General features: G+C 38.9%; 1 protein-coding gene across 1 annotated transcript; it reads left to right on the top strand.

Annotated features, from left to right (window-relative positions):
- Window positions 1-246: 246 nt before the first annotated feature.
- Window positions 247-18,991, top strand: LOC136179779 (threonylcarbamoyladenosine tRNA methylthiotransferase-like). The gene is made up of 4 exons (XM_065957694.1): window positions 247-404; window positions 1,614-1,777; window positions 3,915-4,027; window positions 17,330-18,991. The coding sequence occupies exons 2-4, from the start codon at window positions 1,620-1,622 to the stop codon at window positions 17,494-17,496; spliced, it is 438 nt and encodes a 145-aa protein (XP_065813766.1). The 5' UTR covers window positions 247-404; window positions 1,614-1,619; the 3' UTR covers window positions 17,497-18,991.
- The last annotated feature ends 1,176 nt before the right edge of the window (window positions 18,992-20,167 follow it).

Genomic DNA, 20,167 nt, shown 5'->3' with positions numbered 1-20,167 from the left:
TAAATGTGCTCTTAAATTGGTCGATTCTGTTTTAACCATAGACTGTAAATATTACTGCAAACATATGGCATGATAACCTTTATAACTGTGTATGGGGAAAATTCTTACTAAGAACTGTTTGTGACTGCTAAACAATTAATTTATAGGTATAGAGAAAATGTGTGATAGGCTTTGAATATTCACATTCTTCTTACCGCCCAAACTCTACTATACGGTCATATTCGCTACGTCGCTCTGTACGTCTAGTTTGTCCCTCTTCACTTACCGTAACTACGCACAAGTATGGCGGCTTGAGAGTTTTAGTAACTGTTTTGATGGTGTAAACAACCATATTGTTCCATTTATTAAACGTATTTCCCTCGGAACTTCTTTTTATCTTGACTTAAAACAACATTGCAACCCAGGTAAGATATTTACACAACAACTTTCAGGGCTCGCCCCTCCAAAATAAGGGACACGTGGGTAGGAGCTAGCTAACGAGGCTAGCCAAGCTAATAGCTAGCTTTCCTATGTCACACTAAAAATATCTTCAGGTTGCTAGTGTTCAACCAGTTTAAGCATTAAAGGTGTTTCAAATATCTGACAATCAGCGCATGCATATGCGGCAAGTCGCATGTATGAAATGTTTGTATTCAATAGTAAGAAAGTGACTACTGGCGACTGGGTTGCTTTTTATTATTGGTCGCAGCTTTTTAAAATGTAATATAAAAGCAGTAGCTAAGACATGTTGTGGTAAGTCTTTATTTTACGGTTTATGAATAAGAAAGCTCCTGTGGCCTTTAGTGAGTCTTATTCACTGTTGTCATGGTAACAGTTGATAACACGTCAACGCCACATGTTAAATGTCTGAGCTGCTGTTTCTTGACTAGTTGACTCTTGTCTCTCCAGTAATCACATTTTTAACACACGTTTTGTAGCTAAAATGCCTCTTTATCAAAGCATCAATAAAAAATAAATGAAGTGTAACAATAAAATGCAGTTTCAAACTACACTAAAAACTGTAAGAATGATCAAGAACCATGGCAGAGTTGATCTGAGGAGCTTTAAGGTCTAATTAACTAAGGTGTGTGTCACAGGTGCTCAGCTCTTATCATCATGATTATGTCAACCTCTTTTATCAAGGAGGTAATAATGACCTCTGCAGTTCAGGTGTGATTTTTAAGACGGGGATAGTGTTTGAATTAAGCATAATGTTTTTTGACAATTCTGACATAAACATCCAAACACACCATCATAAATGAGGTTTCAGCCTTTATGTGTTCAAGAAGATATACAATCAGAAACCATTCCCATTGGCTAGAAAACAAGCTGTTAGCACATTACTAACAGAGAAAACTATGATGGTGCTATCTATTGTTATTGGGGGAAAACATCTTTACCTTGGTTGCATAATCAGTAGTTTGTTATAATGAAGGCTGTTATTCATCTAGATTTAAAGAAATTGCATTTCATATTATTTTAAATTGTACATGTTTTATTTAATACACTGCTGTGCTTTATGTAGTGATAGAATAAAACTGTTTTGTGGTCAATTTTTGTTTAGCTTTATGTGTTTCCAGATTACAGGGTCCAATAGAATAATGTTGCACTGATCCATTCTTTCTCACTTCCAGAGCATCATGCCTTCAGCCTGTGACTCGCTGATTGAAGACATCGAGGATATGGTGTCTTCAAACGACCCCACTCCTCATGAGAGACAGTCTGCTAGAAAGAGTATTATACCGAGGTCCAGAAAGAAAAAAGATCTTCCAAGCACTGAGGAGCTCCAAGTTGACAGGTTTGTCAAAGGTTTGATTTAGGGGTACAGAAGTTGATGACGTCAGTTTTTGAGATATTGGCTCTCTTTACAGAATGTCTTAGGCTGATTATGGGTCGATATAATCTAAAAATATGGCTCTTCACATACTGCCAGTTGAAGGCGGATTACTTACACCACTGTTACGTTTGTCATGCTAAGTGTACCACGTAAAGGCACAATGGTGTGATGAAGTGATATCACCCAGATGTGCCATTGCAGGTAGAAACAGAGGCGTAATGGGGGGAAGACGTTGGTGAAGTGTAACTCTGGAGCCAGCAAGGCAGATCGGTGCCATGTGTGAGTGTGTGTGAAAGTGAAGCTCTCGCTGTGTGTTCACATGCAGGGCCTCTTGTGCTTCCGCAACACCATACTGCAATGTGAACTTGCACACTGCGACACCAACATTAGGCCATTAGGGATGCAATGTGTCAGCTGTGGAATTGCAATTTTTTGAGGGCTATAGTTAGTCAGTTAGAACTTATAAAAATAGTTTACCTGAGTCAAGAAAGCTGCAATTTTTTATAATCAGTATGTTCTTAACTCAGGTTTTTTAGTTCATCAGTTGGACTTTGGTACATCTGGGGGATATCTAACAATGATATAAGTGTTTTCCTTAATCAAATTTTTAAAAGATAAAAAAAATGTGAAAAGAATTCCCTTGTTTATAAAAATAATCGATAGTTACTTTTAGTTTAGTCTGTCTTTAAGACTCAACTAAAACATAATGTTCAGGACTGAATGTCAACTCATGTCATCCTGCGTGATCAGGGCTACTTTAAGGTGCCAAAAGTATCAAAGCTGTACAATCTCCGTTTGTTTTATGTTTCATTGTAGAGACAGTCCTAAGTGTACTAGAAAAACCGAAACAAACAGATTTATAACCCAAAGTCTCTTAATCTTAGCCAGGAGATTGAGAGAGGCTAGCCCTTTTACATACTGCAATTTCACAACACTGCCGTAACGCAACTCTGCCATAATTTAGCCTTAAGACATTCATATTGATTCTGGAACGGCTTAAAATTTGGGGTCCACATCTGTGCATTCAAATTGCGTTACAGCGCTGTGGATTTGTGAGAGAGCACGGCACAGCGAAAGCTACACATAAATACACAGTCAGACATGCACACACATCTCGCCCCTGTAACGCTGCTGATACTTCCTAGGTAAAGACGGTTACAGAGGAGGGATCAGTTTTTCCCACCATTATGCCTCCGCAACATTCAAATTGAAGGCGAACTTCACAGCGACATAAATATGGCGCCTTGAAATAGTCTGACTAGCGCTAATTTAATATTGCTTTTTGCCTCCTCGAGGGTGAGAAAAAAGAGTGAGCAGAGTTAGTGATATTAAATGGAGTAAATTAAACAACATATTTTTGAATTGTGTCATGTCGATTACATTCAGAAGCACAAAATACACAGCCAGAGTCTTACTAGACCCTACTGCAATGCTGTCTTTTTTAATTTGTTTAGTTGAGAAATCAATCAAATACAGACCACTGTAAAAAAAAAAAGGAAAACCGAGGAATGTCCTTATCACAGTAAAATAAAAATGAAATTAGCGAAAACAAGCAGAGAGCAGGGTATCTACAGATACTGACAGCGCCACACACTTCTGTGGTTTGTAAGATGATTGAGGGGTATCATTCTTGTTATAGTTTATGTGTATTGTATTTCTTTTTCCAGAAACTCCTACATTTTACTCTACTGACTTCATTTTTAACATAATTAAAAGTATCTTGGTCTGTGTTATTAGACTTGTGTTCTTTTTTGTTTTGGTATAGCCAGAGGTAACAAGTGTCATTCTTATACTTATATGTTACACGCTACAAGCAAGCCACAGCAGCAGACTCAGTTTCCTTCTTTGGTCTTCATAAGAGTTTGGTTTACAGTTTTACCACCAGGCTAATGTAAAGAGGTTAGGTGTGAAAGCACCCTCACACTCAGTGTTAAGGCATGTGGTGACAGTGAATGGGTTAATGTTGGAAAGTCCTTGTCTGAAAAGGCTTTATTAAGCTTTGATGTTGGATAATGAAATAACACATGTGTATATTGATATTATACAACTACATATTGGATAACAAGACAAATCTCATTTTTTGATTTTTTTTTTTTAGTTTTATCCCTGGCACACAAAAAATCTGGATGAAGACGTGGGGCTGCAGTCATAACAATTCGGACGGAGAGTACATGGCCGGACAGCTGGCTGCCAGTGGATACAAGATGACTGGTAAGACATTTTGATATTAATGAATAGTGGTTGCTTTTATCAACTCCATTAATGGAGATCAGTGAATTACTTTCTCTACATAACAATACAAAAAGGTTAATACTCATACAGTTGAATTCAAATATATGGATTGAAGATAGGATGATGCCTATTTATTTAAGGTGTTTATAAACCTGATGTCAATATTATGATTATACACAAGGGGGCAGTATTGCTGTATGTAATTCCAGTGAAGGACATTGGGTTTTTTTTTTTAAGAAAGCATCTCTGGTTGTGTACTGCCCTCATCAAACTTGATAAAACAGTTGATATTTGAAATACAAAAAGGGCTCTGCTCCTTTTTGCTATAGAACTTTTGGCAGAGAAAATCAGACAGTTGTCACAATAGGTAAAGAAAAATATAAACAAAATGTATTTGCGGATGATCTTTAGTTGTACTTAACTAATTTCAAAAATGCTATACAGCCTTTGCTAAATTTTATCTCAGAATATTCACTGGTCTCAGGTTATATGGGATGGATGTAGGTCAGTTGGTCGTGTCTTAACAGGGTCGGGCCACATGTCTGATGTGTTCTTGGGCAAGACACTTAACCCCGAATTGCTCCGGCTGCTTCGTCAGCGGAGTGTGAATGTGTAGTAATGGGAGAAATTAGTTCACAAATGAGTCACTTTACATACGTAGCAGCTTCTGCCATCAGTGTGTCAATGAGTGTGGATAGGTAGGTGCAACCTGCGGTATAAAAGCCCTATAAAGGCTTTATATGCGATTTTTCACACTTGTATATAATAGAAATTAAGTATATCCTCAGGAGACAAGAAAACAATACAAGCTCAAGCCCATTTACCATTTATAAAATGAATATGGGAAAACAGAAATAATGGCAATAGGGAAATCCAAAAACACAGTACCTACCTCACAACAAGCATTAAGGTGGACCACTAGTATCTAATATTAAGGATGTGTCGTTAAAGAAAATAAGTATAACATACTGTATATAAAGATCATTATATTCCATTGCTCATTAACATGAAATCTGACAAGACTACATGGTTTAAATTTCCATTCAATTTCTATCAATTTATTCAAAATGATGTAGCATCCTAAATGTATTTTTCTGTTCTTGACAGTACTGATAACCCCACCAAAGATTGTCTTTAAAAAAGTTTATTCTGTCATACTAGATTTTATATGGTGAAAGATAAACCCTAGAATTGAAAGGTTTTGGACATATCGCTTTCTGAAAGAGGATTTAACCTCCTGGATTTACAGTAATATAACGTTGTCACTCTAGCACTCTACACCATTCTGTCAAAACTACTTTGGAACAACAAAGGGTTCTGGTTGAAAATGCTCAGGTCTGTCCTCAAAATCTTTCCTTGTGTATATTTTCAAAACAAGAAAAAAAACTTGATTTTTGAAACGGTTTACTTTATGGTTAGAAACCTAACAGCGTCTTGAGAGGGAAAATGAAGAGTATTCTTAGTGAATCAATATCAATTCAAAATAGGATTTGGTTCACAGTAAATCAGCAAGTAACTCCTTAAGGTTAGAAAACATCTTGGTTTGGGTTGAATTACTGCTTGGATAAGATTAGGGGAGCTTCTAATCTTTTGTTTACCAGTCAATTCTAAAATTGAATGTGGAGCTGAATCCCAGATCAAAGCAGGTTTAGGGCCTCTGGGTATTTGTTTGGTGTTTGAATGTTGTGTCAAATGTTTGTATCTTTGTATCTTGTGTTAATTTTTAGGTTGCAAATGGAGCCGCTGTGTGGCAAGACAAATTTCAGACTACATCTGACAATAAAGTACTATCAATCAATATCAATCAATCATCTTCTTCATGGTTAGGTTTCGTTGTCATTGGTTAAAACTTTGTATCCAGATTGAGGGATTCTTAAGAAAAGATCCCGTAGTCAGATTACAGACTGTTTGAAAAAATCATGACTATGTTGATTCTACCTTTCATCTTACATTTTGCATATCTTTTGCATTGAGGCCAGATGTATATAATGATCTTCAGTACTGTCCTTGATGAGCGATCAAGTGTGTGTATGTCTGTGTGTATGCCTTTGTGCACTGATGAGATAGACCAACACACACAAAGCATGTCTGTGTTGGTGTGTTTTTATGTTTGTATCTCCATGTTTATTCCAATCAGTTGTGAAGAAAAAATGAAAAAAATAGAATAACAGGTTTCTTTAGGATAAGATGCACAGCACCCTCACATACACAGAACAGTATGAGGGCTTGTGTCTTGCTCTATGCAGTGGCTCTTTTGTGCGTTTGGTATATAGAGAGACAGACGGGAGAAAAGGTAGAGTAAATAATAACCCTTCAGGCGTTTCTTGAGGAAATGGGGTTCCAAAGCCTGAAAAGATATTAATCACACACTTCAAACATGCAGATTTACTCGCACTCAAACACACACACACACACGCAGAAGACCCTATTTACTTATGAACACAGGCCAACAGTTTGCTTATCTGGCAGTTTAGACCCTTGATCTTTGCATGTGCTTCACCTTTCATTGTTATCAACAGTTTTTCTCTGTCCCTTGAGCTTGTCACAAACACAACCTTTATTTCACACATCATCTTCTCTTCTCTCAGACAACCTCTTGTCACAGTAGAAATTTCATTGTAAAATAATCTGCTAAGGTTTAAGATTTACTCTGACTCGAAAATGTTGATTACATTTGCTTCTCTATTTTTTTTCTGCGTAAAATAGGACCTTTCAGAGACTACACAGGTTTTTTGTTTCATTGGATTTAAGCTCAGAAGTATTGATTGGAACATCTCATCACAGAAGATTTCACTCCTTTCATGTTTATTTCACAACACATACAAATGTTCAGTTCACTTCTGTTAGCGTATTCTGTTTTGGCTTTGTTTGTAGTTTGTTTTCTTTAAAGTTATACACTTGTTGTGGTTGCCATTTTGAAAGAAACCTAGCAGTAAAACAGGGCAGGAGGTGAAATAATTTCTTAAATGGCCAAAAGAAAATGTTTCACTGTGGTTGTAGTTCAGTTGTTTTGATAGCTTTTTGGTTACCTTTGCATATATTTTGTATGAGTACATTCATTTGCAAGAGGGTGGGATCGTGTTTCATGTTCTGGAACATTGTGTTGGTGCTTGTCTTGTGTGTGTTGTTGTGTGTGTATTTACCTATAATGTCCTCAAACCTATACCATAACACATATTGTATTCCCATCGTCATGGTTGGCTACACATCCTTCCTCGAACATGTGGCTGTGTACTTTACAATAAGGCTGTCAAAATGTTCGATGCTTTTTAATACCATGTTCACTATGTGTAAATAACACACAACTGATTTAAAAACAAGCATTCATGAGTATTGAAGAGTAATGAAAAATACAGATCTGCTGTCATATATTCAACCCGGAGCTGTTGGGGAAAAAAAAAAGAAAGAGAGAGAGCGGTGATGGTCAAGAGACATAGACATTCTAATGGAAACAAAACAGAGGAACAGAGAAAGAAGACGTTATTTACTGATTTGTTCACACAGTGGTTACTCTCAGGATACTACTGTAGCAGAGGGTCAGAAAACAGAGTAGAAACAAAGCAATAATTACTGATCCCTTTTACTTAGTACTTCTTCAAACTACTTGATTAGGTTTGGAGAAAAGATCGTGGTTTGCCTTAAAATAAAAATCCTTGTGACGTTATAGAAGTAAATAATGAGTAAAATAATATAGATGATGTTAGTGACATAAAGTGATGTCATGTCTACCAGCCCTGGCAGACGTTGCTTCTCTTTCCACTATTCCACATGTCTTCTTTCTTTGCTTGCTTCATAAATACTATGACCACTAGATGTCGCAGTTTGAACATAAATTAAAAATGGGGTATGAAAAGCTATTGCATACTTATAACAGTTTTTTAGTAAAGACAGTCTCTGTTTTCCTCACCAGGACCGGTTCCTTCTATGACAGCACACTTATCACATCCCCACTCTGACAATTGTTAAGATGTAAGAGCCTTCACAGGGATAATGTAAAAAAAAGAAGTAACGTGTATGTTTAGTTTCTGCATGTGTTCTTCAGGTTATATCTTGGCAAAAAGGCACTCCTCTGTTATTTTCCACCTCATTTCAGGATTTTTACCCTGCTTTGTAGCTCAGCAATGTTTTGATCCTTTACCGAATAATCTTCAGATTCCGCTCCCTCAAATCTCTCTCTCTCTCTCCTCCAGACTTGTCTTTTTCTCTCTCTCATTCCTCTCTTTACAAAGTATTCTAAAGGTCAGTGTCTTGCTGCTTAAGCTGAAGGATTAGATTGGTTTCTGTCTCACTCTTCCTTACTTTTTATCCATGCCTTTTACCTTTGTTTGCTTCCCTGTCTCTTCGTCTGTCCCTTTTCCCTGCAAATCTGTGTTTTTCTTTCTTCCCCCTCCTTCATGGGGCGTGACATGAGTATCTTCACTCATTGTTTTTCATTCTGAAAGCAGAAATTGCCTGTCATGGCCAGATTCAGGGGGAGATTACACTCAGAACAGCGGTGGTTGTTTTGATGCAATGTCGTTGTCTCAAGTGCCATGAAATTGTTGGGAGTGTGTTGTGGAGAGTGGAATAGTCTGGCATGAGAAGGACTGCGTTTTTGAAATCGGCATCCTCAAGTATGTAGTGTCTAGTCTTTGGCCAAATAGAACACCAGGACTTTGAGTAAGTTAAACATTATAATTTGTGAGTCCTTCTCCAAAAGCCTGTCGAAAATGATGAGCTCATGTGGTAGAAAGACTGGTACCTCTTTAGTTTTTGATACCCGCAGTGTAGATCTGCAGAGTTTAATGAAAGAGTTTAGACACACAGACATAGCCCACACTTCTCTAAAACATGACATCATTTTCTCTCCTTCCTCCCTCTCGTCTTTCCTGCCGCTTTTCTCTCAATCACATCCCCTGCCCTCCCCTGTCCTCCTTACATCCCCCTCTAGAACTCTTTCTTTCTCTCTTAAACTATGACATCACCTGGTGAGACGTAGTAGCAGTTCTTATGTTTGCCTCTAGGTGGCAGCATATCCTCATTGGAGGAGCTTTTTGTTCAAAGTGCTCATCTCTCCACTATAAGGATGAGGTCATCCCTCTGAAACACATGCTCTGTTTTTTCATTCATAGTTTTAAAAGTTGTAACTTTCAGTCCTTGAAGGTCGCTTGAATGTGATTTTATGTTATAATTTATGTTCATAAATGAGACAGCTTTTTGTAAACGCTGTTTTTAACTTGGAGACCATTAACTCCTTTGGAGTTAGGAGCACCTTGGCAATTATATCCAAGAATTTAATATTTCACATGAGCTCTTTTTCATCATCAAATGTTTATATGCATGGTGCTGTCGAGCATTAAGGAGATATCAAAGCTCCCAGATCATTAGTTCCTTCATACCTAAAATATATATAAAAAATATCTGGCATTTTTGATAACTCTGATTCCACATGCTTCTCCTCTCGAGCTTCGGTTGTAGATTTTTGTGTGTTGAATGTATGTACTTCAATAATTTGTGTCACTTGTCTCTGCTCCATTTATTGTCCCCACACTTGTCATGCTGCCTGTCCATGCTGCGGCCGGCTCATCCTGAGTTGCTGCTCCTCTGTACAACCAAAGAGGGCACTGTTTACCCATGATTGTACACAGTCACACATTTGAGCAGCAGAGCAATGTGCCAAAATGTGACTTCATAGACAGGCTTGTATGCTCACACATGGCCCTGCTTACACACGCACACACACACTCACTCACACACACACACACACACACACACACACACACACACACACACACACACACACACACACACACACACACACACTTCATGGAAAGGCACACCAGGATATTTTGATTGTTTTTGGCTGCTCTCCTCCCCTCCCCTCCACCATCTCCTCACAGCCAGCAAGCCGCACACACAGCACTTCAGTTATGATTTTACATACCGGTTAGGCAAAATTGCTCCCTGGTACACACTGTCAGCCAAATCAGGCTCTCTCAGTTCCTGGTTAGGACACAGACGGTTGGAGGATATGAATAACAAAGAGAGGGTGTGAGCTGTTTTGACAAAATGATATGAGGACTCTAGTGATCAGAAGGTATTACAGGTGTTGCTGTGAGCGGAAAGGGCAAGAAACGTCTAATGCAATGTAACTTTCCTGTGCCTTTTTAGAGAATAAATAGTCTTAAAAGTATGATTGATATCAAATGCATCATTGGCTTTCAAATAAAGCTAAATAGATGAGCAGGAATTGTGTTGTATTGTGTTTCTATTTGAAATAAAGCACACATAGCTGAATGCATAATATAGACATATTGTCTTTCTACTGGCACATAGGGTATTTGACATTTTAACTTAATGAATTTGCTCTCTTAGTATTATTTAAAAGTATCTATCTTTTAGACAGTATTTAAAAAATAAGGCTGAAACAATAACAGACCCTTTCTTTCTGAACTTCTACCCTATTCGTGCTACAAGTGTCTCTGCAGCACTGATATTGTATTACATCACTGTTGAGAGTATTCCCACTCTGAGTGTGTGTACCTCGCATACGTGCCGTCTCATTCATAAAATGGAGTGTGTGAGCGTTCTCTGATTGGCTGTGTGTGTGCTACGCAGCATTACACGCCGCAATGATATATCCAATGAAAACCCACAATCTTCTCTCGGACTCCACCTCTCACATATACACACACACACACACACACACACAGACATCAGCACACAGAACGCTTACACACATTTGCTGTTCTCACACAGTCTAAGACATGGTAGGAATTCATATCGTACAGGAAAAGTGTGTGAGAGACAGCCGTCATTCAGCAGGATTATGCATATCACCTGGTGTGCATATGCGCGTGACAAAGACACTGTATGTCTACCCCATCTCAAAACTGTGTGTTAGACAGTTCCACTCTCTGGATTGAGAGAAGGTAAAGGATAACGAAAGAGTGAAGGCGAAATAAGGAAATTGAGGGAATGAGCCAGGGGGAGGAGGGTGCAGCGATGAAGGGCACAGCCAACAGAGACGGATGCATTTGAAGCCAAAATCAACCAAAGCAATGGTCGGAAAAAGGGAGGCAAACAGTGATACGTTGCCATGGAAAACAGAATAGACTCTGGCCAATCTGCAGAAAGGGAAATAAGCAATAGATAGATGAAGGAATAACAGAAAGGAGTGAGGTAGAGAGAAAGGAAGGAATAATTTTTAGGATGGACGGTTTAAAGATGATGTAAGTGAAGGGAAAAAAAGGAGCATTAAAAATAAGGTGGTAATGGGAGATTCCTTTTTCGCATTGAAGAAATATATTGTCTTGAAGCTAACTTTTTGTTTAACTTTTTGATGATCCATTTTAAAATGTCAGGACAGGAAATGCTCATCAGCCCAAACTGATTACTTCTCATTTCTTCCTTCTAATTTCTTACAGACGGTCCACTAAACAAAGACTTCTCACGTACAAAATGACAGAAAAGTCTTGCGTTTAGAATGCTGATTCTAGTAAATGTTTGATATTGTTGATTAAAAACTGACATGATTCATCAATCATCAGAGTATAAATATAACTTATTTTGAGTAATTGTTGCAGTTCAAGAAATTGGACTTGAACTAAATGGAATTTTAAGAACATAAGCACGTGTTACTACTAATTCAAGATGTCATCACTGCATGCACGCGTGAGATGAATATATTAAACTGTAGGCCTGTAACAGTATTTGTATTTATACCGAGCTGTCATGGTTCTGTGCATGCGGTCATACAACAAATACGTCTGAGTGGATAAAGAGCGCACATGGCAGTACTCACCCCAATCCAGGTGACGGTTTCTTACCCCTCTTAATGTTTCATACACTTCAGGCTGTACTGACGTTCACAGGTAGTTCTAAATAACACTATGGAACAAACTGTAACCTGTACTTCAATCAGTTCAAAATACATGAGACAAACTTAGAAATATGTATCTGGGAGTTTTTGTTGTTTTTTTCCTGTTGAACTGAACTCGTACCGGACCTTGACCCCAAAACTGAGGTACATACCAAAACGTGACCCCTGTGAACCTTTACATCCCTATGAAACAACAAACCAACACATTTAGAACACACATTTGGCAGGTAGAAAGGCTGTTATTATGTAAATAAGGATTACGTAAATATTGACAACCCATCATGAGCGTTAAAAGAATCTTTGCATATGTAAGGTGTCATTTAGCTAAACAGACAAAAACAAAACATTAAATCACACCCCACACACACACACACACACACACATTTTCTCTAAAGTCCTACACATACTACAAATAGACCTGAGAGTCTGGGCAGTCAAGTGTAACCATTTAGGGGCCATGAGATTAAAGTGATCACAAGCACACAGTGCGCGTGCATGGGACTGCATGTGTCCGTGTGTGTGTGTGATCGTGTGTGTGTGTTTTGGTGATCCTACAAGGTGACCCATGTGTAGGCAGCACCCAGTTACCTTTTTGAGCCCATAGGATTAGGCACACCAGCCTTTCCAGCCGTAAGATTCCCTTGAAGGAGCTATGGAAAGTGGAAGAAGGAAAACGGGATGGCTTGAGGAAAAAACAGATCAAAGCTCAATCTAATCCCTTTATTACTCTGAGGAAAATACTTTTTTAACAGCATCTCAAATGATCTGACAAGAGCAACCATGGCAACAACACATTCAGGGAGTCAAAAACCATCAAATTAGCCGTAGGGATCTGTATTGCCATCTTCTTCCAACAAAACAAACTGCAAAACTACCAATTGACTCAGGTAAATGGGTAAATATGTCGTTTTAAACCAGTATGACCTGTGTTGGTTGTCTAAGGTCTTAACACAGATCCAGAACAAGTTATAATAGAGACTACAGAAGTAACCGGGTAACAAGGATTATTCTTCCCCAGTACTAATTTCTCCAAGGATAGAAAGATCTTTCTTACTGCCGCAAGCTCTTTCCATGCAGTAGTTGAGGTTCAGAGCAAGGACAGAGAATTACAGTTGACCCGAAAAAGAGAGACCACTTCTTGTTCCTAAGAGAAATAACAAAAAACAGAAAAAATTGATTCCCCAGAGGATGGTGATATCTCACCTTTGTTTCTGGACCAGAAAGAAACGGTGAGGGGAGGAATAAAATGAAAGCAAGAATCACTCTTTCAGTCCTCCCTGTGCCCATTCATTTGTTCACCTGCTCTTTCATTTCTCTGATGAAGAAAGCTAGAGATAAATGAAGGAAGAAGTTAGATAGTGATTCCTTTCTGCTTCCCTCTAGAGGAAGATAGTGTATTCCCTATTCCCAGCAGAAGCCAGCCAGCCAGCCAGCCAGTCAACCCCCTGTTATCCTAGGAATACCACAGGGATTGGGAATACCCTGAAGGGATATAATGGGAATATCATGGAGGGGATGTGAGTAATGGGATAAGGCAAGAGCCGAGGGAAAGGCTGGGGGAGCTGGAGGGGACGGAGGAAGGGAGAGTCAAGGAAACCAGGGAGGATCGTAGGTTGTCTGGAAGGGGGATGAGGTGTGAAGCCAGGTTTTGCTCACATTCCAAGTCTTGAGCCTTAAATCCTAGCAGAGAGATGACACTTTCTGCCAGCAGCGATGGCGTACGTGCAAAAAATAAAAGCTAATGGCCTTCAGATTGGTACTTCAAATCTCTGATCAAAATGTCCACTCAGAGGAGATTTAAGTTTCATGCTTTGCCTTTCCTTCAACAAGTTGCATCAGGTGTCATTTAACAAGGCATTTAACCCCCAGCATCTCAAGTCGAGCTGCTCAGTGGGTAACAAGACTAGCCTGTGGATTTGTTGGGCAGCCCCCAGTTGTGTTCATGTATCCCACCTTCCTCTGCCCCTTTCTTACCAATTCTTCTCTAATGATTGCAATAATATAAAACCTGAAACAAAGATACCATTTATTTATGCATCAATTGCAAAATACTTTAATATAATTAAAATGTGTGGGCTAAGACAGCGTATTGCCTATTCATAACAAACCTGACAGTGAAAAGAATGACATGATCATAAATCAAAAGCCTACATGGTTGATGTTGCAACAAAGGTCTTGATGGGATCTTGTTTTTTAATTGTCCATTCAGAATTGGCTGCAGATCAGTTGTGATGCCATGTAATTTGGTCAGAAGTCATTGGTCGTTGTTTCACTTATTTCAACTCCAGTCAGTTGCATACAATGTGAGCTTGGGCATTTGAATCGTTCACGAGGTTCTTCACTTTCATTTTGGAGAAGGTGCATTTTGAATAAGAAGGGACAAGCTTCCTCATACCCAGGGGATTATAGAATCCACAGTGCACTCTAAACGCTTGCCTTCAATGAAGACAGGACAACTGCTCCATTTAAAAAGTGCAGGCCGGACGTTAGTATGTTGGACACAGCCATACATTACCAAAGCTAAGTGACTGACAAGCAGGGACAGACACACACCCTCTGGAGCATCAAACAAACAGGCAGAGCTTCACCAAACTTTAACCTGACTCAGAGGTCTTATCCCCAAAAGTAATTTGAAACAACTGGACAGATATGCCGGGCAGATAATGATTTTACATTTTTAAGACTTACAAATAGGCTTTCAACAGAGAACCATAGACAGACAGAAAGTCACAAAGTTTTATAGACAGTCTCTTCATGGGATTTATTTACCATGGTAAAAAAAAAGATTACCGGGCCCAGCACTTACCTTTTTAAAGCGGGAGCCATGCTGGCAGCCAGTCATCAGATAACATTTGCTCAAACTGAAAATATGGTTGCTTATTTAAAGTAATAATGATCCTATGCCATTAAAAAATGGCTAAAAAAGAGAAAGTTTGTTTTAAGCGTTGTAACATTTCTTTGTCATTTGTGTTCTATCCGATACTTCACTGAAATTCAATCTACTTGTTTTCTAGGCCAGTGGTTCCCAAAGTTGGGTTCAGGTCTCTTTGAGGGGGGTCCCAAAACACTGAGAGGGGAGGTTGCAATATTACTTTCAAAAACATTTTTTTTTTTTAAATTGTCATATCTTACCCATTATTTTGAAAATACAAACAAAACGTAGTTCAAGAGATTTACGTGTGTTCTGCTTCTAGCGTTTCTGATTAGGCTGTTGAGTTATTTTGTGCTGTTCTAATGCCACTATTTGGATAGGCCTCATAGCGTGACAGGCTGTGTGCAACATTAAATGTTTTAACCACCTCCAGGGACAATGGGGGTCCCCAGTTGTTAGCACCATTATTTTTGGGGTCACGGGCTGAAAAGTTTTGGAAACCCCTATTCAAGGCATGACACCTTGTGGGCAAATCTGTCTCAAGAATTCCCTCATTTTACCTTGATAGATAGATAGATAGATAGATAGATAGATAGATAGATAGACTCTGATGTAAAGTCTTTGTTAACATCCTTCAACATGCTATTAAGAGCCAAAAGGTTGCACTGATAGTTCCCCTGAAAGATATACGAAGGAACAAACTGTGATACTTCGGGTCCTGGAGGACAAACTGTGTGTCTTTCTCATTATTTGACAGAACAAACTGCCCTAATACCAAAACGTCAATGTTTTCATGCAATTATACTTCCTGATGTGTTCATTGAAGTGATGTCAGAGCTCACTTAGCTTTCCACTCTTAGAGGACAAACAGTCCAATACTATGTCAGACTCCTTGTCAGTAAATCTAAAAACACCAAAGTACGACGATCTATATTCTTTGACATTTGACAACTAATTGTCGCCTTCTCTTTTTTTGAATAATTAGCTTGTCTGTTATTTTACAAGCTGAAAGAGACTTTAGTCTTTCTCACTTCTAATTTGTCCTCTCCTCTTTGTTTCCCCTGTCATCTAGACTCAGCAAGGAAAACAAATGTAATTTCCCTCATGAAGAGGAAATGAAAGCTTGAAAGACATTAGTAATTAATGTGGCATGCATGCTGTTAGTGTGGGCGGAGAAAGTGTGTGGGTGACATATGAATGAAAAGCAAAGAAATTGAGAGTTAGCCATTCAAGGGCATGCAGTAAATGACTTTCATGACTTTCAAGGTCCCCCTTGGAGGTGTTTCTTCTTTCCCCTTTTTGTGTGGTTTTGGAAGATAACCTCTGCTTTCTGTCTGAGTGTCCAATGTTCAGCCATTAGTGCCATTACTCACTGACCAGCAGGGGTGACCTGCATCGTTTTGTGTGCATCTTCATATGAGGCCACCTGCTGAAATAAAAGCTCTGGCTACCTGACTGTCAGCATAAAGAGAAAAGAGGGAGCATGAGTGTTTGTGAGTTGGTTGAATTTAAGAGTTTTGTGTGGCCTTGTGGTAGGTTCCCCTAACCCCCTAGCCATCTCAGGAAACGTATCACACTGTCAGACATTTAAAAAAAGGCAAAGAGAATACAGAGGAAGGCTAAAGAATTCAGAGTTTCTCACAAGTGTTTAAATGCACGGCAGTGTGTGTGTGCACTTTTGTCCTTTTGTGATGAATTAATTCTACATGTGTCTCAGTCTGATCCCCCCTTCATATATATATAAATGAATCGGCTCTATGCTAGATTTCCATGTGAGAGCACAGATATTAGATTAAGTGGATTTAAAAGCCGCGGATGATTTGAGCAGTGGGTTTAATTTGAATCATCATTGGTCAAAGTAACCTTGATCACCAAGCAGAAAAGATGACTTGACTGGAAGCATCAGCAGCAGGACATTGTGAATGAATAAAAGTACGCGTTTGGCCACCCGCAGGCTCTAGGCCTATTGGCTTGTCCGCTGTCTACTCTGCAAGGCAAGGATTAGACATGTATTTGTTGAGCTCTGTTTCCCTTAGATTGGCAATAACTTATAACCACTTTCTATCTCGTCCACAACTTTAAATTTATATTTTTACGACAGTATTTGTTTTGCTTTCTTTCATTGAGCCTCTCACTCTGTTAACCTTGTTCTCCCCTCTCATCAAGTCATAAGAAGCAGTGTTAGAACTATACTGACAGATTCTAAATAGGCCTGTGCGATATGAAACTAAAATGTTTTCTGTAACTCAGATTTTTGAAGTCTTTTTTGCCACTGTACTACATTTCAACATGTACCTCCTGAATCCAAAATAAACCCAGAAAGCATCCGCACTAAATTGGCAACAATTAATCTGAGGGCTAGAATAAGTGGCGTACTTACAATTCAAAGTGTTTTGCTGTGTTTGTTATTTACTCTGCTCCCAGGAACAGTGTTTGGCTTGGGTGCATTTCAAGCTAAAATAAACTAATAAGGTCAACAAAAGGAAAAGTTATTAATCATTTTACTGGAACTTTCAATCATTTTTTCTGTTTCTGTCTCTCTCATTAGCATTCCATAAACTCTCAGTTGTTGGATCAAACACTCAGGCACACGGATACATGCACATACCGGAGTGTGTGAAGTTTATTGATAATCCGAGGCTTTCCACATGGCAGGCAGATGGCTCTTCTAATCTCCCAGACAGACACTGCCTTTTGATATCTGATCTGATCTGATGATTTCTCTCTGTGTGTGGGTGTGTACCCGTGTGTGGTTACCAAGGATGAACTTGACAAATCTGTCCTCAGAAGGCCCATGCTAACTCTCGTGTGTGTTGGTTTGCTTCTGTGTGTATGACTCTTGAGCCTTTTACTGTGTGTAAGTTATTTTACGCTTGTGGTTTGATGGTGTCCGTTCTTGTATCATAATGAGACTGGGAGCAATGGCTGACGAAGACTGTTATGAATTGCCTATATACTAATGTGTCAGTCAAGCTTTGGTGTCATGAGTTTAAATGATTAAAAAGTGTGAATATTTGTCATTTTTTTAAAACTGTACTGTAAACTGATTCAGGATGTGAAAAGGGAGAGAGAATGTGAAGTCTGTGAAATAACTAATTTAATAATTGATGATGTGTACGTGTTTTAACTTTCTACCTTGTTTAACTTTACTGCAATTTTTACTTTAGTTCCTTTACATTTATTGTACTGTAGTCATCTTTTCTTCTGATGTACCGTAAAATCGCACTTTTAATACCCATTTTTTCGTCTTAAAAGTTGGCTGCATTTTATACACCGGTGTGACCAATATACCAGGATAAAATGCTGACGTACACCATCATTACAGCGGCTGCAGCAGCCCCTATCACTGCGACCTGATGTGATTAAAAATACACCCCCATTCATTGTGTTTTGAAAGCTGATTGCACGCTGTGCTTGGAAAGACAGCGACACAGACCAGGCTGGCTGCGTGACCAGCCTGGTCACATCTTTTCTCCTACACAAGGTCAAAATCATGCATTTACACAGAACGGTGGGAAATTGTTTGATTAAAAGACTCCTATATTTAAGTTAAAGAGTGACCAGCGGAGCGGGGGCGTGCAACTCACAAGTTAGGAGTCTGTGCTTAGCAACTTTCCCTGCAGGCTGAGAGTTCAACTACTGTAGCTAGTAGGAGTGCAAACCACTGAACGTGAAAACAAATGGAACTAAAAAGCGGCACAGCTGTATAGATACTGCAACTTTGTAGACGCCGCTGAACACAATAGAAATCGTCATGCAGGACGGCAGTTTAAACTTGATTTTCTGTCTGAAAGACCTTCAAAACAGGGTGCGTCTTATATACCAGTGCGACCTATATTCCGGATTGTACGGTATCTAAAGCCCTTTCCAAGCTAAAATCCTTCAATAACTCCCCCATTGGGCCTGTTATTATTCCAGCTAAGGTTTTTTTTTTTAATGAACCAACTGTACTGTATTCCAGCAGCAGCATTGTTTGGTAAATAAAAGTCACAACAACCCTTTACTGTCTGTTATTTGACAGTTGAGCTTTCCTCTCCTCAGTGGCTGACGACATCCTAGACCTCTTTGTCTCCCCAATCCGCAGACAATGTTTCGGTTTCAGTAGATTAACTGCCTCTGGTGGGTTGCTCACATGCAATGTTTTCAAATCGTCACACCCCTGTCCTTTCTTCTACTCTCCATCATTTATTTTACGCACCGTGTGCCTGTTGTTATTTTTTTGCATAGTTTAAGTCTATTGTCTTAAATCTACTGAATCTACTGTCTTGATTCAGGGGCATACTGTTGCTGGTGATTGACCAGGAAAAATCAAATCCCACTCCATGGAAATAAGTGTTGAGGTAATTTTAGCATTAAAATTTGTAAATCCCAGCTCAACTTTGAAACAGCTCGACTGCGAAACACATGCAGAAAAGGTTGATTTATACCAATAATCAAACTATAGGAGCTCCTGATGTTGCAATGCTCTCAGAGTGAGGGAATGACTGTTGGCAAAGAGAGATTAAAAATCAATATTATGTAAATAATGTTTTTTCATGGTGCTAAAAAACAGGTTATTGTGTTGTTTTGCAGAAAGATTACCAGCCTCTTGAAATGCTAAAGCAACTTCACCCATGCTATGTTAACTCCATGTGTCACAGCAGAAGGTACACTGATGCACTGCTGTCTGACTACCTGTCTCAGTGTATTGAAATTACAATGAGCATACTAGCAGCATGACTGTCTCAGCTTGATTTAGCTTCACTGACCTGATATCTGATTAAAGAGATTCTGTTGTGTGTAGGAGCTGAATTAGCATATAAAAAGACAGTGACAGGACATCAGATAATTCTGATGCCATCTGTTTTCAACAGAATTTGTTAGAAGAAGTGTGAGTGTGTGCGTGTGTTCCTGTTTGTGTGCATGTCAGTGTGCAATCCTCACATCCCTGCTTTCTGCAATTGTTGTTGCTAATTTTTTAAGGCTAGTTATAATTTGTATTAGCACCGCATATGTTACTGCATTTTGCCCTATTATTTCCAATTTTTGTCTTAGGGAAAAGCAATCACACTATTAACACTGACTCTAAACAAAGCCATCAATTATTTACAATGAAAAACACTTTAAATTGTTCTATTTTGTAATGATTTATTAATTTGGTGGAACATTCTATGGGATTTGACTTCATGTCCGCCCCACCAAGCTAATGTATTCATGCACACACATTGGAGACACACATACAAGCAAGCATGTGCAAGTGAACACACAGACGTAAAGGAGCACACAGATGCCGTAGGCAGCTTTTATGCTTTCAACAGTTACACAGATGGATTATCCACCGAGATGCCTATCTCAAGTTCTGTAAAATCAGATTTAATAAATGCTGCAATTTTCTTGTTTAATAATT

This window comes from Labrus bergylta, chromosome 8 (assembly GCF_963930695.1).
Source record: "Labrus bergylta chromosome 8, fLabBer1.1, whole genome shotgun sequence".
Classification (NCBI taxonomy): Eukaryota; Metazoa; Chordata; class Actinopteri; order Labriformes; family Labridae; genus Labrus; species Labrus bergylta.
The sequence above is the reverse complement of the archived record's forward strand: the minus strand, read 5'-3'. Positions and strand labels throughout refer to the sequence as shown.

Bases quoted from the DNA above. Each gene is read 5' to 3' on its own strand.
- LOC136179779 (XM_065957694.1), top strand. From the start codon at position 1,620: ATGCCTTCAGCCTGTGACTCGCTGATTGAAGACATCGAGGATATGGTG. The intron at 1,778-3,914 runs GTTTGTCAAAGG...TTTTTTTTTTAG, and splicing joins GAGGAGCTCCAAGTTGACAG to TTTTATCCCTGGCACACAAA. The intron at 4,028-17,329 runs GTAAGACATTTT...CTCTCTCATTAG, and splicing joins CAGTGGATACAAGATGACTG to CATTCCATAAACTCTCAGTT.